Consider the following 24260-nt stretch of genomic DNA (forward strand, 5'->3'; position numbering starts at 1 on the left):
TGGTTATTCACATATTCTTTTCAAGCAAATAATCCCACAATATACAGTATAATTGTGACAAACACTGCAAATGAATGTTAGCATACTCGCATTTAACTTTGCTAACACGTTAACACCGAGCATACAAATGCTAAGTGGAAAATGTCCAAAAATGGAAAATAAATACTGAATTCACATCAGAAAGCTGGAGTAGATATTGTAAAGTTTTCATCGCTGCTCTTTGTAACAATGAGTTATCCCCAGAGGCTAACAGCATGCTATCATGCTAGCAATAAACCAAACGCTCCTTGCCATGTCTTTGGGTGAAGAACATTGAGATTTCTGAGTTGATTTAAAATGTGTAAACGGGTTCATAGTCGTTAAATAAATATGTTATCATGTAGACTAAAACGGGTAAAAAGCAACCATTAAAAATATCCAAGTGAGACATAATTTCCAAAAACAATCGTTTCAGTGACAGGAAGAGTGAGTACTCATCTCGCGATTAGACAATCTTTGACGTTTTTTCTTGTCTCGGTGAAGCCCAAGCTAGCTAGGCTAGAAATGAAGTTTGAAAAAGCACACAAACAAGCTGTGTTTGTTCAAAAAACGTTTGAGCCTTGGGAAACATTCGTCTTTGTGAGTATCTGTGTACAAAGAAAGCGAAATAGCGATCTCAAATGTCCCTGAATTGTTGTTTTGAATGTGTTTGTAAACTTGGTGTGATGTAGCTGTTAGTGATGTTGTGTTTTGGCTAGCTACTTTGGCGTTAAATATGCTAGCTACTTTGGCTAGCATATTTAACGCCCATTTATGGATAGTAATTGTATTCTCTGTGCGTTACAATAACCGCACGCATACAAGAACGGCAAAGAAAGCTTGACTGTAGTCTTATTTATCTTGAGGCGTTCAGGGCACGTCCGACCGGTGGGAATCCTCAGGAAAGCCCCCGACATGTTGGAGAGACTATGTCAATCAACTGGTCTGGGAGCACCTTGGGGATGCGCCAGGAATAGCTGGATGAAGACGGATGGATGGTTATTATTTTTAACTCCGCTTCTTAGCACCACTGCTCTGCCAGAAGAAGAAGATGTAGCAGGAGGGATCAGTGTCGCTACGTTAGCCAGCCCCTCCAGGGTCCCCGGACGAGCGATGTGGGTCTTTTTCGTGACTCATAGGAAGTCTGGAACATTTATTCTTGATGTAGAAAATAAACATCGCTAAACACTTTACAGACAAAAAAAACTTTATTCGCCTCTGTCCAGTCGACAGCGGGCCCCTCCACATTCATCATCATCACTGCTCAATTCAAAAGGACATGGTCTTACACAATGATAAATAAAAAGCGGTTTGAAATAAAACCAAAAGTCTGACAGTCCTGACAGGAAGGGCAACTGGCGCCCTTCCTTTCACAATAAAAGCCCCTCAGCCCATCCCAGTCGAGAAAGAAGCAGGTCCAAATGGAGGAGGTGCAAAACTTTCCATTCCTAGCTTGTTTCGTTTTTGTCCACTGGGGGGGTGGGGGGGGGGGGGGGGCGCTTTGGTAAACAGTCTCACCCCCGAAGCCCCGCCCACAAACTACATTCTTTCAAATAGAATAACTTTATGCATAAAAGCGTCTAAAGTGGCGTTGGAAGACGACAGTGCAACTAGCATCGTTAGCGGGGGGGGGGGGGGTTCAGTAGTACAACGCTGACAAAGCGGCGTTACGGCACGCCCCCGCATAGCCGATGCTAACGAGCGCCTCTTGTGGCGCAAAGTGGCGTTACAAGTGGATTCTAACCTAGTTTCAAAATATTACCTTAGACGTCCTCCTCTACGTCTGCGCTAGTTGCTAGCATTGTTTTGTTTTTGTTTTTTTTTGTTGTTGGGGGTTTTGACCCTGTGCAGAACATGCTCACTTATTGCATCTAAAGTTGAATTAACTTTATTTAACTGCGCTCACGCACGTCAGAGCAAATACTCGCAGAAATATAGTATACCTAACCTTCTAATCCCGTAAAAGGTACTAATTCAATCCACTAAATGTGTCCATGCTAGCTACTATTATATACTACTATATATATATATATATCTATATTTGCATATATCATTTGTAGCTATATATTATTATGTACAATATAGAGCTTCTATTTGGGTTTGACTGGATGAAGGCGCTAGGAAGCTAGTTAGCTAGTTAGCTAGTTAGCTAGTTAGCGTGACGTCTTTTTTTTTTCCCCACTGTGCTGGTGAAAGAAGCTTCAAGAGTCCGCTTTGTTCACGGCAGATCAGTGCAAGGTTTGTCCACATGGGGGTGGGTAAGTTGGGGGGGGGGTCCGCCTTTGGGTGCCGCTCCAAGTGGAACAAATTTCTCCTTCTTGTAGTGTTTTTTTTTTTTTTTTTTGGTATCATGCAGCCATGTTTCCCATGCCTTCATGTATTTGTTTGATTGGTTTAAAATGAGTCGCTGTTGGCAAGTGGCCAAACTCCTCCCCCAGCCACAGATAGATTGCAGTCCTGTGGGAAACACTGGTGCTTTTCCTTTAGCGGTTAGCGTATGTTTAAAGTTGCATGAAGGATGGAGCTCGTCTGTGTGTGTGTGTGTGTGTGTACGTATTTTCGTAATCACACACTCACCCCCCCCCCCTGCACACACACTCAGGCCGGGGGGGGCAGCAGGCCGCGCTCCCTCAGGTGTGACGTCAGCGTGTTGAAGATGCTCAGCTGCTGCTGGGGCTGCAGCATCAGCAGCTGCTGCATCACTTTGCTCGGGTTGGGACCCCTGCGAAGGGAGAGACGACATCACGTCAGCGCTGCGGAAGGCGGCCAATCGGGGTCGCAAGCAAGGCGGCGCCGACCTGATGAAGCTGCCGATGTAGACGTGCGTGAAGGTGGCCATCAGGTACTGACAGTCGAAGCGGTCCATGATGCCCCCGTGGCCCGGGATGGTGCTGGCAAAGTCCTGCAAGACGGGCGGCAGATTCAAAACCATCACGCTCGCCGCCGTGCACTTAGACGCCCTTCCACGCCCCCCCCCCATGGGAATGGCCTTTTATTCCTTTTTCATGGGGTTTTAACTGATACTCTTCTGGTTACATTTGCTGATACTCTTGGCTAGTTTACTCATATTCTATCTACTTTTGTTACTACTCTTTTGGCAACGTTTGCTGATATTGTTCTAGCTAACGTTTGCTGATATTGTTCTAGTTAACGTTTGCTGATATTGTTCTAGTTAACGTTTGCTGATACTGTTCTAGCTATGTTTTCTGATATTGTTCTAGCTATGTTTGCTGATACTCTTTTGGTAACGTTTGCTGATATTGTTCCATCTACGTCTGCTGATATTGTTCTAGTTGACGTTTGCTGATATTGTTCTAGTTAACGTTTGCTGATATTGTTCTAGCTATGTTTGCTGATATTGTTCTAGCTATGTTTGCTGATACTCTTTTGGTAACGTTTGCTGATATTGTTGTAGGTAACGTTTGCTGATATTGTTCTAGCTGAGTTTGCTGATATTGTTCTAGGTTTGCTGATATTGTTCTAGGTTTACTGATATTGTTCTAACTATGTTTGCTGATATTGTTCTAGCTGTGTTTGCTGATATTGTTCTAGCTGCGTTTGCCGATATTGTTCTAGCTGTGTTTGCTGATATTGTTCTATGTTTGCTGATATGGTTCTAGCTACGTTTGCTGATATTGTTCTAGGTAATGTTTGCTGATATTGTTAGATATTGATATTGTACACTATATTGTTCTAGGTAATGTTTGCTGATACTCTTTTGGTAACATTTGCTGATACTGTTCTAGGTAATGTTTGCTGATATTGTTCTAGCTACGTTTGCTGATATTGTTTTAATTCATGTTTGCTGATACTGTTCTAGGTAACGTTTGCTGATATTGTTCTAACTATGTTTGCTGATATTGTTCTAACTATGTTTGCTGATACTCTTTTGGTAACGTTTGCTGATATTGTTCTAGCTACGTTTGCTGATGTTCGAGGTAACGTTTGCTAATACTCTTATGGTAACTGATATTGTTTTCTGATATTGTTCTATGTTTGCTGATACTGTTATAGCTATGTTTTCTGATATTGTTCTAGGTAATGTTTGCTGATACTCTTTTGGTAACGTTTGCTGATATTGTTCTAGCTACATTTGCTGATATTGTTCTAGTTAACGTTTGCTGATATTGTTCTAGCTACATTTGCTGATATTGTTCTAGTTAACGTTTGCTGATATTGTTCCATGTTTGCTGATATTGTTCTAGTTAACGTTTGCTGATATTGTTCTAGCTAAGTTTGCTGATATTGTTCTAGTTAAATTTGCTGATATTGTTCTAGTTAACGTTTGCTGATATTGTTCTAGTTAACGTTTGCTGATATTGTTCTAGCTACGTTTGCTGATATTGTTCTAGATAACGTTTGCTGATATTGTTCTAGCTAAGTTTGCTGATATTGTTCTAGTTAACGTTTGCTGATATTGTTCTAGTTAACGTTTGCTGATATTGTTCTAGCTACATTTGCTGATATTGTTCTATGTTTGCTGATATTGTTCCAGCTACGTTTGCTGATATTGTTCTAGCTGAGTTTGCTGATATTGTTCTAGCTGAGTTTGCTGATATTGTTCTAGCTGAGTTTGCTGATATTGTTCTATGTTTGCTGATATTGTTCTATGTTTGCTGATATTGTTCTATGTTTGCTGATATTGTTCTTGCTACATTTGCTGATATTGTTCTATGTTTGCTGATATTGTTCTATGTTTGCTGATATTGTTCTTGCTACATTTGCTGATATTGTTCTATGTTTGCTGATATTGTTCTTGCTACATTTGCTGATATTGTTCTATGTTTGCTGATATTGTTCTTGCTACATTTGCTGATATTGTTCTATGTTTGCTGATATTGTTCTTGCTACATTTGCTGATATTGTTCTATGTTTGCTGATATTGTTCTTGCTACATTTGCTGATATTGTTCTAGCGATGTTTGCTCGTATTATTTTAGCTACGTTTACTGATATTCAATCGGCCACGTGTTGCCACGCCGACCAACATTACATTGCTCTGCCAGTCTTTACACCCCCCCAGCGTACAGTATACGTGATATCACGACATCAGCGTATGACACGAGGGGACGGTTCACCTTGATCTTGAAGGCGCGTTTGAAGCCGCTGGCGAAGAAGCCGCCGAAAGGCCCGATGAGCGAGGCGAAGGACGACAGGAAGATGCTGTGGATCTGGAAAGGGTACAAGGTCACCGTCCTCTGGAGGAGACGGCAGAAGAACAAGACAAGTGTGCCTGCGTGAGATGTAGCATTAGCAATGACAGGATTCAAAAAAACTGGAAAGGAAAGCGGTACCCATGGTAGCATGTTCCCGAGGATGGCGGGCAGCGTATACTCCTGCAGGACAAACAGCTCGGAGGGTTCACATTCCACCACAAAGCTGTTGGTGTCGCTGCTGAAGCCCACCGGGCACACAAAGTACTGGAACTGAGACAGCAGGTACGCCAGCTGACCGCAAAGACACCAGGAGACGTTAACGCCGTTGACCCCGCTTGTCTCAGGACGGTCTTGAGCTCGGGGCGGGGCGGGGCGGGGTCAATGTGGTCTACTCACAATGAAGCCAAAGATCACGGTGGAGAAGTAGCCTCCAATGAAGCCCTCCCACGTCTTCTTCGGGGACAGCTGCCAGGAAGAAGACACAAAGGTGGCCTTTTACTAAATCTTTCAGTCGCTATTCACGAGACGACCTCTCACTCCATTCAATTTTTCTGAAGGCGTCTTGTGATGTTTTTCGACCCTCCTTGAACTTTCACACATATTTTTTCCCCAGAAGAACCATAAACGCCTGTGAAATGTCTACTAGTGACCCCCCCCCCAAACATTAATAACGTCTTGTTTTTTGGACTAGACTGAAGAAAGAAATATGGATATGAAATTTTAAAAAAAGAATACGTAGTCAATATAATCATGAAAACTAGTTTTAAAAATGGCATATTTTTCAACAAAAAAATATGAATTTAAAAAATCATATACACGTACTTTAAAATTAAATAAATAGAAAGGTAATATTTTAAATAATTATCTTCTAAATAAAAGTCTATGAATACAAATAAAATCTATCATAAAATAAATAATAACATTTTATAACTAGAAAATATAAATAGAAAATAGAAATAAAAAATTGAAATAAAATAGATCTTTTTTATAAAATAAAAATATTCATTTTTACAATTTTGCAACAATAAATATATGAATAAATTATCATAAAATAAAGAAAAAATATATTTTTAAGAATTAATACAAATACAAACAACTTATAATAAATACAAATAAATACGAAATAAATAAATAATAAATAAATAATAAATAAATAATCAATAATAAATAAAAGTCTATGAATACAAATAAAATCTATCATAAAATAAATAATAACATTTTATAACTACAAAATATAAATAGAAAATAGAAATACAAAATTGAAATAAAATAGATCTTTTTTATAAACTAAAAATATTAATTTTACAATTTTGCAACAAAAAATATATGAATAAAATATCATAAAATAAAGAAAAAGAATATTTTTAAGAATTAATACAAATACAAACAACTTATAATAAATACTAATAAATACTAAATAAATACTAAATAAATAATAAATAAATAATCAATAACAAATAAAAGTCTATGAATACAAATAAAATCTATCATAAAATAAATAACATTTTATAACTAGAAAATATAAATAGAAAATAGAATGAAATAAAATAGATTGTTTTTATAAAATAAAAATATTCATTTTACAATTTTGCAACAAAAATATATGAATAAAATATCATAAAATAAAGAAAAAAATATTTTTAAGAATTAATACAAATACAAATAACTATAATAATAAATAATAAATAATAATAAAATATGTATATTTTCAAACTGCCTATTTTTTAATAAAATAAATAGGTGCGTCCTGTCACTTTTACGTGAATGCAGCATATTTCTGTGCTTCATTTTCATCAACGCCATCATTAGACACTTTTGTCTACAGTTAAATAGCCGCGTTGCCGCCGCCATTCTAGTGTGGGAGCGTGTGCCGCCGTCACCTTGATGAGTGGCGTCCGTCCGAAGAAGAAGCCAAACAGATAGGCGCCGATGTCGTTGCAGATGACGATGGAGATGGGCACGATGAACCTGAAAGAGAAAACGCACGCCGTGGGGTGGCGGGAAAACAAGGCACGGCGTCCGCCATGTCGGGGCGGCGTTATCATACACAGCGTCTTACCAGATCATCCCTTCAAACAGGTTCTGAATGACAAGGTGCGACTGAGTTACCACAATCAACAGCGTCACATGGGTCCAAGCAAACTGGAATGGCAGAAAACACACAAACACACAAACACACACAGTGTCACAACACCGGGGACGTGGCGACACGCGCACAAGAAAACCAAACATTTAGTCAAAATATTTCACATGAGCGATGGAGCGTCACGGGACAGGAAATGGGAAAAATCATTCATTCATTCATTCATTTTCTACCGCTTTGTCCTCACGAGGGTCGCGGGGGTGCTGGAGCCTATCCCAGCTGTCTTCGGGCGAGAGGCGGGGTACACCCTGGACTGGTGGCCAGCCAATCACAGGGCACATATAGACAAACAACCATTCACACTCACATTCATACCTATGGACAATTTGGAGTCGCCAATTAACCTAGCATGTTTTTGGAATGTGGGAGGAAACCGGAGTACCCGGAGAAAACCCACGCATGCACGGGGAGAACATGCGAACTCCACACAGAGATGGCCGAGGGTGGGAATTGAACCCTGGTCTCCTAGCTGTGAGGTCTGTGCGCTAACCACTAGACCGCCGTGCCGCCCATGGGAAAAATCATCACATTCAAACGTCACTCAGCAGCCGTCACTCAATCTGACACGCCCCCCTGGAGGCGGGGGGGGGAAATGACCACATTGCGACGTTACACAGGAATGCAAGAGCGGGCAGGTGGGTGGGGCCAAGGGGGGAGGGGGGGTAATATGAGAGTGGGCGGAGTTAGCGCTGGTTGATACACACCATATAAAACTGCAGGCGGTAATGTTTCTTCACTAAACTCAGCACAAACATGCAGAAACCTGAAAAAGAGACAACATGCGGTCAGGATCCAAACCCCAAACGCCACATCGCCGACATGATCCGTTTACGAGTTCATAAAAAAAAAAAAAAAAAAAAAAAAGCGAAGTTACCCCGCGCTAAAGTAAACCGTGGACGATCAGAGTGCAAATGCATGCTTGTCTGAAGGGGGAGGAGTGGAGGAGGAAGTGGGCGGGACCAACCTGCCAGGTAAAGAGCGAATGAGATGAAGCGGTGGTAGCGCGACAGGAACTGCAGAGGCTCCTCCCTCTGCACCAGGGCGCCAAAGTAGTCGGCGAGCGTCTCGCCGTAGAAGAAGTAGTTGACGCAGACCAGGAAGTACCTGCAAAGTACGCACGCTCACCGTCTTTTACTTCCAACATGGCGGTGATCTTTGCACCCTGCACGTACTACTACTATCTAGTATACTGGGGGCGGGGGCAAGAGGAGGGGTGGGGGTGGGGGGGTCTCCTCACCAGCTGAGCGTCCGGAACCAGGGCAGGTCATAGGATCGATAAACCTTGTAACCGATGGTGATGATTTCCTGGAAACACTTGATTTGGACCGTCATCACCTACAACAGACAGGGACAGCTGTTCTCTCTCCTTGACAATCATCTGGAGTGCATGAGAAAGCAGAAATGCTTATTATACTATTCACTGGTTGACATTTTGTTTATTTTAATTTAATTTATTTTTTTTACTAGTTGACATTTTAATAATTACACGACAATGATTATTTATTATTGTTCAATAATAATTAATAATATATAACAGTTATTATAATTGATTAGAAATTATTTAGCAATTATTTACAAATTAAGTAATTTTTTTATTTTCTATTTAATAATTTCTTAATATTCATGAAGTAAGCATTGATCATTTAACTACATCATTTAATTACAATTACTACAAAATTTATAATGAAAGATAAATTAACTAATAATTATTTATGAATTAATTAACAATAATTACAATTAATACCACAAATACTACAAATTTATACATAAATTTTAAAAATAAAATAAAAAAGTATTATTTTCATTGGTAATTCTTTTTTTTTATTTTTTTAAATTACTAATTATTTATATTATTTTCATTTTTAATGTTTTTACTTAAAAAAAATAAAATTAAATTAAAAAGTATTATTTTCATTGGTAATTTTTTTTGTAATTTTTTTAAATTACTAATTATTTATATTATTTTCATTTTTAATGTTTTTACTTAAAAATAATGAATAATAATTTACTATTAATATAATTCATCATGATAAATAATTATTTCTACAAAAATTTACTATTCACATTTGTTTGTCCTTTAACTTATAATAATCATGATAAATGAATAATTATTATTAGTTATAATCTACCACAATACGTCTGACTTTTTTAAAGCGCATGCAGAGCTAGGCAAGTTATTTTAAGTGCCTAATTATGTCGTCAAAACATCTGTTAACTTCTAATGTGGCCAAATGTTATATTTGATATGAATTAGAGTAATATTGCCAGTATTGTACGTTATGATGGCGGCGGCGGTGATGACGGCGCCTACTATCAAAATGAGAGCGATGGGTCCCATGTAGATGATGAGGAAAAAGCCAGAAATCATGGCGATGGACAGAACTCCTCGTATCCAGTAGTTCTTCCATCTGTCGGGAGACAACAACAAGCAGAGTCGTTCATTCGTTCGTTCGTTCGTTCATTTGGTAAGGCGAACATGAAAGCGAGCCTCCAGGTCATGTGTGCGGTCACGCGGCCCCCCCGTGCTGGCGTGTTGCGCAACACAAACGCCGGCCCACAGGAAGTGAAACAAAAGGACGCGCGAATGCGAGCTGCGCTAAGTCCCATTTTCCTTCCTTGCGACACCCCAGCAGTGAAGCCCACGCGGCGAGCTGACATATACCGTTATGGTTACTTTTGTTGTTGCCACCTTTCATGGATACAACATGCAATGTTGCAATGTTTCATGTTACGACGCTCCATATGTTGACGTTTTGTTACAATGTTTCGTGTTGCCATGTTTCGTGCTGAAGCATTTCCTGTTGAAATTCATTTTATGATGTTTCAAGGTTACCACCTTTCTTCTTGCAAAGGTTCACTTCACCATGTTTCGTGTTGCATGTTACACATTTTTGTGTTGCAATGTTAGCACGTTACAATGTTACAAATGTTCAATCTTACATCACTTCATGGTTGCCACGTATTATGTTGCGTTTAATGACGCTTCATGGTTACATTTCTTGTTGTGGCATTTTACGGTTACATCGTTTCATGTTGCGACGTTTGGTGTCACATTTCATGTTACAACATTTGGGGTTACAAAGTTTCATGTTACAACATTTCGTGGCGCGATGTTCGGTGTTACATTTCATGTTACAACATTTCACGTTGCGATGTTTGGTGTTACATTTGATGTTACTACTTTTCATGTTACGAAGTTCGGTATTACATTTCTTGTTACGACGTTTCGTGTTGCGATGTTCTGTGTTACATTTCATGTTACAACATTTGATGTTACTAAGTTTCATGTTACAACATTTCATGTTGCAATGTTCTGTGTTACATTTCATGTTACAACATTTCTTGTTGCGATGTTCTGTGTTACATTTCATGTTGCAACATTTCATGTTACTAAGTTTCATGTTACAACATTTCATGTTGCGATGTTCTGTGTTACATTTCATGTTACAACATTTGATGTTGCGATGTTCGGTATTACATTTCTTGTTACGACGTTTCGTGTTGCGATGTTCTATGTTACATTTCATGTTACAACATTTGATGTTACTAAGTTTCATGTTACAACATTACATGTTGCGATGTTCTGTGTTACATTTCATGTTACAACATTTGATGTTACTAACTTTCATGTTACAACATTTGATGTTGCGATGTTCTGTGTTACATTTCATGTTACAACATTTGATGTTGCGATGTTCGGTATTACATTTCTTGTTACGATGTTTCGTGTTGCGATGTTCTGTGTTACATTTCATGTTACAACATTTGATGTTACTAAGTTTCATGTTACAACATTTCATGTTGCGATGTTCTGTGTTACATTTCATGTTACAGTATTTCACGTTGCGATGTTCGGTGTTACATTTCTTGTTACAAGGTTTCATGTTACAACATTTCATGTTACAATGTTTCATGTTGTGATGTTCTGTGTTACATTTGATGTTACAACATTTGATGTTACTACGTTTCATGTTACAACATTTCATGTTGCGATGTCCGGTGTTACGTTTCATGTTACAAGGTTTCATGTTATTGTTGTGTTACGTTTCCTGGTTATGACATTTCGTGTTGCTGCATTTGATGTTACACTTCCTGTTGCGACATTCCACGGTTACGTTTTGTCATGTTACGACATTTCACGTTGCGATGTTTGGTGTTACATTTGATGTTACTACCTTTCATGTTACAACATTTCATGTTGCGATGGTCAGTATTACATTTCTTGTTACGACGTTTCGTGTTGCGATGTTCTGTGTTACATTTCATGTTACAATGTTTCATGTTGCGATGTTCGGTGTTACGTTTCATGTTACAAGGTTTCATGTTATTGTTGACGTTTTGTGTTACGTTTCCTGGTTATGACATTTCGTGTTGCTGCACTTCCTGTTGCGACATTCCACGGTTACGTTTTGTGCTGCAGCATTTCATGTTGTAACGTTTTGTGTCCTGACCTTGAATGTTAAAATGGATGGTTCCATGTCGTGTTGCAACTTTTCATGTTACAATGTTGAATGTTATTCTAAAGGATGCTAGCAAAACGTTTACGGTGGATTTGTTGCACTCGTCGGTGTCCTGTCACATCTGTGGATTATAAATAGCACGTGGCCCTCCAGCCCAAAACGTTGGCCACCCCCGCCCCAGTGACTAACAGGAAATATGTCATGTGTTCTTCCTTAGCCAATGTCCCGCCCCTTTACATTTGTCTTCCCATAATGGAGATATGGAAATATCAGGGACAGAACGGACACGTCATACCTGGGGGGCAGGCCTTCCAGGGCCTTGTTCAGACACTGTGGAGTGTTGTCCGTGTCCGCGGTGGATGCCGGAACATCGGGAGTGTCCGCCTTGGTGTCCACGTCGCATTCGCCCTCCGTGTCGCCTTGCAGGCCCAGCCTGTCATCGCCTTCCTGTCAAGCCACCGTGTTTACGTTGATCAACTTCCACTTCCTACCCCGAGTCACATTCCAAAAATCAAAGCATTCCGGCGTGGTTGTCGTTACCACGGTTACCGGATGAGCGCTATTGTCTACTTGAGCCACCTTTACCTTTCGTGCTAAGCATGGCTGAAAAAGGCCAAGCGGAGGAACGAGTCCTGTCACTCACATTTGACTAATGAGCCGCTGCAGGTGGCGGCCTCTCTCTCTCTCTCTCTCGCTTGAACGCCGCCACGAGGAGGGAGTGGGGGGGGGGGGGGGCGATCTTGCGCAGAAAAAAACGCCGAATATGGTCACCAAAATTGCGGCGGGCCTTGGAGGAGGTCATCTGCGCACGGATGACGGCACCCTTTGCACTGATATGATATCGTGATGAATGCCGCCTTTTGACCCACAACCTCCCCCTTCTCCACCGCGCACACCTGAAGAGAGGGTGTGGTGTGGTTGACCTTTGAACCGGTCGGATGAGGACGGAGAAGGAATGCTACGTCTTTCGCAGCCTTTTGCTAACGCTGTTTCCCGGGTTTGTGTGTTTTTGTTACTTTGTTGACGTTGCAGCGCATTAAATCAGCATTTGCATCTGTCATGGTAGTAAAATATTTTTTAAAAAAATGTGTGTCATGGTAATAAAATATATATTTTTTAAATGTGTGTTATGGTAATCAAATATATATTTTTTAAATGTGTGTTATGGTAAAATATTTTTTTAAATGTGTGTCATGGTAATAAAATATATATATTTTAAATGTGTATCATGGTAATAAAATATTTTTTTAAATGTGTCATGGTAATAAAATATATTTTTTAAATGTGTTATGGTAATAAAATATATATTTTTTAAATGTGTTATGGTAATAAAATATATATTTTTTAAATGTGTGTTATGGTAATAAAATATATATTTTTTAAATGTGTGTCATGGTAATAAAATATTTTAAAAAAATGTGTGTCATGGTAATAAAATATTTTTTTAAATATATATGTCATGGTAATAAAATATGTATTTTTTAACTGTGTGTCATGTTAATAAAATATATTTTTTAATGTGTGTCATGGTAATAAAATATTTTTTAAAAATGTCTGTCATGGTAATAAAATATATTTTTTTAAATGTATGTCATGGTAATAAAATATGTATTTTTTAACTGTGTGTCATGTTAATAAAATATATTTTTTAATGTGTGTCATGGTAATAAAATATTTTTTAAAAAATGTGTGTCATGGTAATAAAATATATTTTTTAAAAATGTGTGTCATGGTAATAAAATATGTATTTTTTAACTGTGTCATGGTAATAAAATATATATTTTTTTTAAATGTGTCATGGTAATAAAATATTTTTAAAAAAATGTGTGTCATGGTAATAAAATATTTAAAAAAAATGTGTGTCATGGTAATAGAATATTTTTTTAAATATATATGTCATGGTAATAAAATATGTATTTTTAACTGTGTGTCATGGTAATAAAATATATTTTTTAATGTGTGTCATGGTAATAAAATATTTTTTTAAAACTGTGTGTCATGGTAATAAAATATGTATTTTTTAACTGTGTGTCATGTTAATAAAATATATTTTTTAATGTGTGTCATGGTAATAAAATATTTTTAAAAAATGTGTGTCATGGTAATAAAATATTTTTTAAAAAATGTGTGTCATGGTAATAAAATATGTATTTTTTTAACTGTGTGTCATGTTAATAAAATATTTTTAAATTTGTGTCATGGTAATAAAATATTTTTTAAAAAATGTGTGTTGTGGTAATAACATATATATTTTTTAAATGTGTGTCATGGTAATAAATTATTAAAAAATAAGAATAAATAAATTGTGTATCATGGTCCTCGCGAGCCACCGTACTTTAAAGCCTTTTAGTAAGCTAATAGCGCGTTTGATTGACAGGGTGCTGCGTTACTACTCTAGTATTTCTTCACGGAGGTCAAAAATGTGCTCGAACTTATGATAGTTATGATAAGTTCTTAAAGGCAACGTCGTCATGTTGGACATAGTGCCCCCCCTCCATTAGGACAGGTTTATTTTTAAATCCGCTGCTGTTGAGGGACAGGGATTAGCCCGCTAACTAACTAGCTTACTAACTAGCTAGCCTGGCTGCTTGCTAGCTAACTAGCTAGCAGGGCTAATTAGCCTCCGACAACCAGACAGACCCGTCCGGCGGGAAGGACAGCTCCGACGGAGAAGCGGACGCCTTACTTTGTCGCTGATGTTGTCGGTGCCGTCCGGGTCCTCTCCGCCGCCGCCTCGCCGCCGGAGCTCGGTCATGCCGCTGCCGCTGCTGCTGCTGTCGCCGCCCCGCGGGCAGGGACCTTCAAGTGCTGGGGGAAGCCGAAGGACGCTTCTTTAAACCGATACGGTTTCAGGTGACGTCCCGCTTCCGATGTCAAAAACGCAGGCCGGGCAGACAGGAAGGGGAGCGGGAGGCGCGGCTGAAAGTCAAGCCGGAGAATGTGACGTCCTCGCTGCGTGTTTTTGTTTATCACCGCAGTCCCGAGACAGACGTCCGTCAAGGCGGCTGTCGTCGTGGAAAAACACTTCCGGTGGGGACTTTCAAAATAAACCATTACACTGCAGTTTACTAACGCCACCGACACATACTAAACTTTTATACTTGAATGAACTCAAATGGAATGTTTGGCTCATTTTATGAATGAAATAATTCCACTTCCGGTCCGGCTCAACGTCAACGACTTGACAAGTGTTTACTGCAGTTTAACCATGGCGTCACTGCAGATTGTTGTTGGTTGGACTCGCACGGTTCACAACGCTCGAGGACGCTATGACGTCACGTAGCAACACAACCTTTTCTTAAAAAAAATAATAATTATGACAGGACACAAACAAGCATTGATTTCACATTCTCACCTATGATGGACAGCAGACATCTTCATCCTTGGAGGACATCACTGTCACTACTAAGGCAGCAATAATAAATAAGCAAAAATAAATATGGATGTTTATGTTATTTTGGGGAATAAACAAATAAAAAAGAGAAACTGTATTTCAGTCATTCTTTTGTTGTTGTATGTTTTTGGGGGGTTTAAAAATATTGTTTTCTGTGGACAATTCAAATATTTACTGCAGTATTTCTGTCATGTATCATCCTTATTGTCTCCACTTAATTATGATTTATTTATTTACTTTTGGGGATTATTATTTTTTAAATTATATATATATATATATATATATATATATATATATATTTTTTTTTTTTATATCAATGATGTGCTTCAGTCACAACTTTTAATCCAGTATTTATCCTCAATGTTTTTTTTATTTTTCCTGTTTTCATTTTTTATATAATTGTTTTTACTGCTTTTCTATTTTTGTACATACATATACATATATATAATTTTTAAAATATTTTTTATATCAATAAAGTGCTTCGGTCACAACTTTTAATCCAGTATTTATCCTCAATGTTTTTTATTTTTCCTGTTTTTATTTTTTGTAGCATTGTTTTTATTGCGTTTCTATTTTTTGTGTATATATATATATATATATATATATATATATTACATTTTTTATATCAATAAAGTGCTTCAGTCACAACTTTTAATCCAGTATTTATCCTCAATATTTTTTATTTTTGTTTTCATTTTTTATAGTATTGTTTTTTTTAAATTTTTTATTGCTTTTCTTTTTTTTTTTAGTATTTTTAAAATAATTTTTACATTTAGTTTTAAATAAATTGGGTGATTCTGTGTTTTTTTAATGTTTTTTTTCCTGAGTTTGAATAAATTGGGTGAATGAATGTCCATATTTATCCTCAGTGTAAATCCATTCATGTACTTCTCATGAAGTCCACAAGGTGGCGGTAAGTTTACCATGTCAATGCAAATGTAGGCCTGAAAGTCAGACTTGGTGGTAAACAGCAAGTATTTATTGAAATTAAATGGAAAAGTACCAGACCTATTGCATTACGGTATCATCTTGTTTCCGTGATGGGTGGGGGGGCGGGGGGCGGGTGGAGGTGTTACAACATCGTTTTTTTTTTTTTTTTCTCCTCCTGTTGCATGTGAACACAAATATACAAGAAGAAACATTCATCTATCACAGATTGCACACCGGATACTGTAGTATTGTCCCGCTAACCTCGTAGCAAATATCCTTTTACTTTGTTCTTCCTTGCTCGTCTCTCCATCTGTCCGTATTGTCCGTGTTTGTTCTGGAAAGAATTCCAACCCCCAAAAATAATAATTCCGAGTGTTGAGGGACATAAAGGAAGTCTTATTTCCCCAAAAGCAGCAAAGAAGAAGAGGACAGGAAGTAATGCCATCCACATGCATGGTATTCCTCTTCAAAAAAAAAAAAAAAAAAAATTGCATAAATACTTTGTACACTTCCTGTCTCTGCCGTCAAATGCTGTGTTAAAATGTATTTCATATAAAAACAAAAACACGACGGCCTGATTGCGGCCTGATTGCACGCTAACTTACAGTACGGCGCCGTTACTCGGAACGAGTATGTGGAGGAAACGCGGGTCGCCTCGTCAAGCTGCTTCCATTTGTGCCAAAAAAATTTAAAAAAAAAGTGAAATTACGGTGAGAAGCTCCTGAAGCTCCGTCTAGTGGTGACGACCACAATAATAACACGTGGCACGGTTTTATTTTATTTTATTTTATTTTATTTTATTTTATTTTATTTTAAGCGTTTTCAGTCAAATTTTTGGCACAAAAGAAGCTTGGGAAATGGGGAGGCGTGGCTGCGCTCGGGCGGAGTTAACAAAACGATATATTAAAAAGAAAAACGACAATACACAAGAGTCCCTTTTGGTAGAAAAGTCTGTACAGTAACTAAACGGCGCGGCTACAACGGACGATACGTGACGTGCACTTTGTTAAACATCTGCAGATAAAGATAAAGATAGAGATATGATTATTTTTTTTAATATATATCTATAAAAAAAAAAAAAAAAAAAAACCTGAAAGGATTTCTTGTCCAGTCTTCAGGAAGCAGCAACTTAGGTTTTCAAGAACAAAATAATTTTGCTGATTTGGCAAAAAAAAAAAAAAAAAGGCAGGTTTTGCATAAGGAGTAGTGACATATGAAGTAGTGACATTCATTGCCGCAATGGCGCCCTCCTGTGGTGTGTGGTTGTTATGACGCTCTCTTGCTTCAGTTAAAAAGGTCTCTCCTGCTATGTACAATATCCACAAGTTTGTTGGGGGTGGGGGTGGGGCTGGGGCTGGGGGGGGCTCGTCAGTTCTTGTCCTCGCCGCCCCCCCCGTTGCCACGCTCGTGTTGCAGGTTGTAGTAGCAGTTCTGACAAACGCGCACCGGGGACGAGATCTTGAGCCTCCGGATCTCCGACTGGAAGCGGCTGCACCTGCCAGGCACAAAGACGCAGAGTCACCTCGGGGGCCTGGACCCGCCCCGCCCCCCCCCCCCAAAAAAAACGGATGATCTTACTTCTGGCAGAAGAGCTGCCCGCAGTTCCGGCAGTGGTGGCGTCGCTCGGTGAGGGAGAAGCGCACGGCGCACCCGGAGCAGCTGTCCACCACCTCGTCCTTCACCCAGTGGTCGGCGGCCGAGCGACCCGGTTGGTCGCTGACCGACCAGCTGAAGACACGCCCCCGTCCGTCGCCCACCAGGATCTTGCTGTGGTCCCTGGGGAGAAGACCGGGAGTAGGAATGGGAACGGCGCGGGAAAAAAAACAAAATCCGATGTTTTTGCGGCGCTCACTTGGAGATGGCGAGCGAGGTGATGTCGGCGGGCTGCGCGTTGTCTTTGCGGTCGAAGGCGGTGTGCATGGTCAGCTTGCTGCGGAACACCAGCTGGCGTTCCCACCGGTAGCCTGCCGGGACACGCTAACGGTTAGCACGCTCCCCGTTTTTGGGGGGCGCACCCTCAGATGCTCACCTGCCCTCAGCTGGTTGTACGTGCGCGCCTCCGCGGCGGGGGGGTGAAGGAGGTGGGTGACGGCGTTGGGGGGCGCCTGGTGGGGCGCCTGGTGGGGGTGCGCCGGGCCCTTGCCGTGTTGTTGTCCCTCCGAGTAGTTGACGAAGACGAAGCCGTCCTTCTCGTCGATGCTGAGGCTATCGGACCAGCGGTGGGAATCATCCGAGCCGCTGTCCATCGACCACGACGCCCCCGCGCGCGCCGACGGGCCTGCAAAAAAAATACAAATACGACAGAGTACTGAACAAAGTACTGGACAAAGTACTGGACAGAGTACTGGACAGAGTACTGGACAGAGTACTAGTGAACAGAGTACTAGTGAACAGAGTACTAGTGAACAGAGTACTAGTGAACAGAGTACTTAACAGAGTACTGCTGAACAGAGTAGTACTGAAAAGAGTAGTACTGAACAGAGTACTGGACAGAGTACTGGACAGAGTACTGGACAGAGTACTGGACAGAGTACTGAACAGAGTAGTACTGAACAGAGTACTGCTGAACAGAGTAGTACTGAACAGAGTACTACTGAACAGAGTACTGGACAGAGTACTGGACAGAGTACTGGACAGAGTACTGGACAGAGTACTGAACAGAGTAGTACTGAACAGAGTACTGCTGAACAGAGTAGTACTGAAAAGAGTAGTACTGAACAGAGTAGTACTGAACAGAGTACTACTGAACAGAGTAGTACTGAAGAGAGTACTATTGAACAGAGTACTACTGAACAGAGTAGTACTGAACAGAGTACTACTTAACAGAGTACTACTTAACAGAGTACTTAACAGAGTACTACTGAACAGAGTACTACTGAACAGAGTAGTACTGAACAGAGTACTGAACAGAGTACTACTGAACAGAGTACTTAACAGAGTACTACTGAACAGAGTACTACTGAACAGAGTAGTACTGAACAGAGTACTGAACAGAGTACTACTGAACAGAGTAGTACTGAACAGAGTAGAACTGAACAGAGTACTGAACAGAGAAGTACTGAACAGAGTACTCAACAAAGTACTGAACAGAGTACTGAACAGAGTAGTACTGAACAGAGTAGTACTGAACAGAGTACTCAACAAAGTACTGAACAGAGTACTGAACAGAGTACTGAACAGAGTACTGAACAGAGTACTGAACAGAGTACTAAACAGAGTACTAAACAGAGTACAGAACAGAGTACAGAACAGAGTAGTGAACAGAGTAGTGAACAGAGTACTGAACAGAGTAGTACTGAACAAAGTACTGAACAGAGTACTGAACAGAGTACTGAACAGAGTAGTACTGAACAGAGTACTGAACAGAGTAGTACTGAACAGAGTACTCAACAGAGTACTAAACAGAGTACTCAATAGAGTACTCAACAGCGTACTCAACAGAGTACTGAACAGAGTACTGAACAGAGTACTGAACAGAGTACTGAACAGAGTACTAAACAGTGTACAGAACAGAGTACAGAACAGAGTAGTGAACAGAGTAGTGAACAGAGTACTGAACAGAGTACTGAACAGAGTACTGAACAGAGTACTGAACAGAGTACTGTGTTGTGGTCCCGGCTGGTACCTCGGGGTCTGTGCACGGCGCTGCCGGGCTGACTCCCCCCCCCACTAGACGGGTTGCGGGGGCTCTTGTGTTCCTGACTCAGACTGCCTTCGTCCCCGTCCGACTCGCTGCTGTCGTCGTCTCCGTTGGCACCGCCCCCGGTGCCGCCGCCGCCCCCGGTGCCGCCCTCTGTGGGACGAGCGAGCAGCCGGTGAGACTTCCCTTACCCGATTTCGGTTTGCGGCGTCCTGCTCTTGGCCTTTTTTTCGCCGGGACTCACCCAGCTTCTCGTCGCCGCAGCAGTCGGGAACGTCGGGCTCCACGGGTTCGGGGGCGGGGGTCTCCGGGACTTGGAGGAACTCCATCCTCCAGAACTGCAACAAGGGGGTCAGCCATGAATATGTGGATATTCCACACCGGTGGAAGTTGGGTGTGGGGGGGGGGGGTTGGTTACCCTGACGACGCCGTCCGAGTGCCCGGTGACGATGACGTTCTGCGTGTCCCACTCGTTCATCTCGGAGACGCAGCAGCAGGAGATCTGCTGACTGCGTCCGGTGAAGGTGTTGGCGCTGGCGATGGGGCTCCCGTTGATGCTCCACACGTGGATGTGGGTGCCGGCGCATGACACGATGTCACCCTGCGTGGACACAACATTAGCCACGTCACATGGCGAGCGGACGCCGGGCTTGTGGGGACGGTGACGCACCGTTAGCTCGTTGATGCACAGGGCGGAGACGGGGGCCCGGTGGCCCCTGAGCTGCGTGACGAAGGACAGCTTGTTGAGGTCCCACACGATGCACGTTCTGTCCCGGGACCCGCTCACCACGATGTGGTACGCCGACGACGCGGTCAGACATGTGACGGCGTCCGTGTGACCCAGCAGCGCCTGTAAGCAGGGCGGTGCGGGGGGGGGGTTTGGTGTCATGCCCTTCAACCAGCCGCCGGTCCGAGTGCACGTTCTACCTGTTTGAGTGTGAGGGACTTGGCCCGCTCTTTGGACGTCCCCATCTCCCAGACGCAGATGGCGGTGCTGGTCCCGCCCGTGATGACCAGCTTGGGGTTGGGGCAGATGGCGCACAGGATCTGGGCCCACTCGGACAGGCACTCGTAAACCACCAACGCCTGGAAAAACAGTTTGGGGTCACCCGCTAAAGCAGCTGTGCTTGCAATTGCTGGGGCCAAACAGTCCTTCATTACCTCCATTAATTACCACTGTTATGGTGTTTGTGTTACCATGTTTCAACTTATGGCGTTTCATGTTATGGTGTTTGTGTTATCATGTTTCAACTTATGGTGTTTGTGTTACCATGTTTCAAGTTATGGCATTTCATGTTATGGTGTTTGTGTTATCATGTTTCAACTTATGGCGTTTCATGTTATGGTGTTTGTGTTATCATGTTTCAACTTATGGTGTTTGTGTTACCATGTTTCAAGTTATGGTGTTTGTGTTACCATGTTTCAAGTTATGGCATTTCATGTTATGGTGTTTGTGTTATCATGTTTCAAGTTATGGCGTTTCATGTTATGGTGTTTGTGTTATCATGTTTCACGTTATGGTGTTTGTGTTACCATGTTTCAAGTTATGGCGTTTCATGTTATGATGTTTGTATTATCATGTTTCAAGTTATGGTGTTTGTTTTACCATGTTTCAAGTTATGGCATTTCATGTTATGGTGTTTGTGTTATCATGTTTCAAGTTATGGTGTTTGTGTTACCATGTTTCAAGTTATGGCATTTCACGTTATGGTGTTTGTGTTGCCATGTTTCAAGTTATGGCATTTCATGTTATGGTGTTTGTGTTATCATGTTTCAAGTTATGGTGTTTGTGTTACCATGTTTCAAGTTATGGCATTTCACGTTATGGTGTTTGTGTTGCCATGTTTCAAGTTATGGCATTTCATGTTATGGTGTTTGTGTTATCATGTTTCAAGTTATGGTGTTTGTGTTACCATGTTTCAAGTTATGGCATTTCACGTTATGGTGTTTGTGTTATCATGTTTCAAGTTATGGTGTTTGTGTTACCATGTTTCAACTTATGGCGTTTCATGTTATGGTGTTTGTGTTACCATGTTTCAAGTTATGGTGTTTGTGTTATCATGTTTCAAGTTATGGTGTTTGTGTTATCATGTTTCAAGTTATGACATTTCATGTTATGGTGTTTGTGTTACCATGTTTCAAGTTATGACATTTCATGTTACGGCATTTTGTGTTATATGGTTTTCTGTTATGGTACTTCCTGTTATAGCATTTTTGGTCTTACAGTGTTTCAAGTTATGACATTTCATGTTGTGGCACTTTGATGTTTTGTATTACCATGTTTCAAGTTATGACATTCTATGTTGTAATATTCCATGTTATGACATTTTGTGTTATGGCACTTCCTGTTATGTGTTTGGTCTTACAGTATTCCAAGTTATGACATTTTATGTTATGATACTTATGACATTTCATGTTATGACATTTCATGTTATGGCACTGATGTTTTGTATTACCATGTTTCAAGTTATGACATTCTACGTTGTAATATTTCACGTTACGGCATATTTCACGTTCACGTTACGGCTGTCATGACATGCAGGGAGGGGTATTACAGTCGTGCTCGCTGACCTTGTCGGACTCGTAGTTGGCCAGGCGGCAGCTGAGGTCGGCGTAGCCCCACGCGAAGGCCTTGTTCCACGTGGGCGGAACCAGGACTTTGTTTTGCTCCACGGCAAGGATGCCTTTGTCCGTGCACACGATCTGACCCACGGGCTCTTTCAGCTCTGGAGAGGATCAAAGCGTCACCAGAAGGAGGAGACTCTGCAACACGTGCGGCGGGACGCGTGCCCGAGTGCGTACCTTTGACGGGCGCAAGCGAAGGTCTGAGGTTGTCCAGGTGGTAAAAAAAGATCTTGTCGCTGGTGGAGCTCGGCGGAACGTTGGCCATCTCACCGTTGGCTTTACTGCGGACTCGTTTTGGAGGGTGGGGCTTCTTGAACAGCTGCAACGGGCGAAGGGGCGCCGAGAGTTAGGTACACGCCAAAACATTTAGCACGTTAGCGTTAGCGCCACCTGCTTGGGGATCTGTCCGAAGTTGTTGATGAACCCGATGGTGGCCGTCTCCTTGAGCGGGTCGTTGATGTTGTAGATGTCCACCTGGCCCTCGTAGAACAGGTGGTGGAAGACGTTGACCGCCTCCACGGCGGGCGGTCCCTGCTGCTTGTAGCCGAAGATCAGGTCGATCCACTCGTGGAGGTGAGCCGACACGTAGTCGCACTCCAGCGCCTGGGAAAGAGCGGGGGGCGGTGTGAGCGGGCGGTCCAAATGTAGGTTCACTCCCGAGGGGAGGGGGTGAAAAAGGGACGGCGCACCTCTCTGTGGACCCGGATGAACTCCCGCGGGTCGCCCTTGGCCCAAGGAGGCAGGATAACGTCACCCAGCTTGGTGCCGTTCTGCTTGGCGCCTGGTGCCATCAGGAAGTAGTTAGCATAAATGAGGCTAAACGTCCCTGACGCCAGCCCCCGACTCACCCAGGTCAAAGTTGTTGGAGTTGAGCAGGAACTCGGGCAGGTAGAAGAACTCCGGGATGAGCTCCTTGACGTCGGCCATGTTGTGCTTGGAGGCGGAGAGCCAGGCTTCGCGCACGCTGTGGAACATCCTGTCGGCCAGGTCGAAATGTCCTCCCTGGGAACGCAAGCGTCGTTACATTTCTGCGTCTCCTTCGCTACGCGCTACAGGAAGCCCGACCTGGAGTCTGAGGAAGATCTGGGTGAAGGGCTCCATGCGCACCAGGTAGGAGGCCACGATCATGGCGGAGGAGTAGTGGGTGCCGTAGTGGTAGGCGGGAGTTTCTCCTGCTCAAACACGCAAGAAGGCAACATCTTCAATGTTTTGGGGACGTGGCTTTATGGTCCAGGGGGTCTGGTTCTTACCGTTGGGGTCCTCCCAGTCCTTGTAGCGCTTCTTGTACTGGGTCAGCCTGTCGTCGGTCTGAGCTCCCATCGGCTTGGCCAGGTTCCGGAAGGTCTTCGGGTTGCTCAGGTCCAGCTCCTGCACCGCCAAGAAAAAGCGTCACGGGACCAGGTCTTTGGGATCATCAGCCGACGCCGCTCACGGACACCCGGGGCTCACCTCGGAGTCGAAGTCGGCCAGGATCCAAGGGAAGACGGGGTACTGCATCAGGTCGTTGTAGGAGCGTCCCGCCAGCGTGTTGAGATGCATCAGGTACTGGAAGTTACTGATCTCCCCCCGCTGGAAACACAAAGGAAGTACACGTGAGGGGCAGGCGTGGGGGTGACACGCAGGGTGACTGAAGGCGGACGCCCGTCTTACCTCCCACCTCTGAGTCACAGACTTCTCTCCCACCAGGGTGCTGAGGAGACCCGACCTGAAGGATGACCAGACTAGAGTTTAGTCTTTGTACATCAAACATGAGTCCCGTACCAAGGTGCCGTACCCCTGCTCCACGCTGGTGTTGGGTCTCTGTCCCGACACAGACTCTGAACTGTCCGCCAGCGACGGCACCACCGCGAGGAACCTAGGAGGAACATGGAGCACGTCGGCGGTCCTTGTGTTAG

The 24260-nt window shown here is 42.1% G+C and overlaps 2 protein-coding genes across 5 annotated transcripts in view; both read right to left on the reverse strand.

The window, feature by feature from the left end:
- Nucleotides 1-1207: 1207 nt before the first annotated feature.
- cds1 (CDP-diacylglycerol synthase (phosphatidate cytidylyltransferase) 1) lies at nucleotides 1208-14782 on the reverse strand. Its single transcript, XM_058071817.1, has 13 exons — nucleotides 14463-14782; nucleotides 12072-12223; nucleotides 9628-9724; nucleotides 8554-8651; nucleotides 8281-8420; nucleotides 8021-8079; nucleotides 7233-7315; nucleotides 7054-7141; nucleotides 5570-5638; nucleotides 5312-5464; nucleotides 5096-5215; nucleotides 2817-2920; nucleotides 1208-2740 (listed from the first exon to the last, which is right to left on the reverse strand). Exons 1-13 carry the CDS (start codon nucleotides 14529-14531, stop codon nucleotides 2617-2619), a joined length of 1356 nt encoding a protein of 451 aa, XP_057927800.1. The 5' UTR covers nucleotides 14532-14782; the 3' UTR covers nucleotides 1208-2616.
- A 1182-nt stretch (nucleotides 14783-15964) lies between these two features.
- wdfy3 (WD repeat and FYVE domain containing 3) overlaps nucleotides 15965-24260 on the reverse strand; it is a 79661-nt gene continuing 71365 nt past the window's right edge. For all 4 annotated transcript variants that reach the window (XM_058070192.1, XM_058070193.1, XM_058070191.1 and 1 more), the window contains 19 exons: nucleotides 24140-24220; nucleotides 24016-24070; nucleotides 23815-23934; nucleotides 23616-23733; nucleotides 23431-23537; nucleotides 23214-23367; nucleotides 23055-23146; nucleotides 22756-22968; nucleotides 22543-22684; nucleotides 22312-22466; nucleotides 20668-20826; nucleotides 20411-20590; nucleotides 20159-20341; nucleotides 19985-20078; nucleotides 19726-19893; nucleotides 18130-18378; nucleotides 17953-18064; nucleotides 17679-17876; nucleotides 15965-17595 (listed from right to left, as the gene is read on the reverse strand). In XM_058070192.1, coding sequence (XP_057926175.1) covers nucleotides 17469-17595; nucleotides 17679-17876; nucleotides 17953-18064; nucleotides 18130-18378; nucleotides 19726-19893; nucleotides 19985-20078; nucleotides 20159-20341; nucleotides 20411-20590; nucleotides 20668-20826; nucleotides 22312-22466; nucleotides 22543-22684; nucleotides 22756-22968; nucleotides 23055-23146; nucleotides 23214-23367; nucleotides 23431-23537; nucleotides 23616-23733; nucleotides 23815-23934; nucleotides 24016-24070; nucleotides 24140-24220 — 2707 coding nt within the window. In that variant the 3' untranslated portion in view covers nucleotides 15965-17468. The remainder of the gene's footprint in view (nucleotides 17596-17678; nucleotides 17877-17952; nucleotides 18065-18129; nucleotides 18379-19725; nucleotides 19894-19984; nucleotides 20079-20158; nucleotides 20342-20410; nucleotides 20591-20667; nucleotides 20827-22311; nucleotides 22467-22542; nucleotides 22685-22755; nucleotides 22969-23054; nucleotides 23147-23213; nucleotides 23368-23430; nucleotides 23538-23615; nucleotides 23734-23814; nucleotides 23935-24015; nucleotides 24071-24139; nucleotides 24221-24260) is intronic.

Source organism: Doryrhamphus excisus, chromosome 4, assembly GCF_030265055.1.
Source record: "Doryrhamphus excisus isolate RoL2022-K1 chromosome 4, RoL_Dexc_1.0, whole genome shotgun sequence".
Lineage (NCBI taxonomy): Eukaryota > Metazoa > Chordata > Actinopteri > Syngnathiformes > Syngnathidae > Doryrhamphus > Doryrhamphus excisus.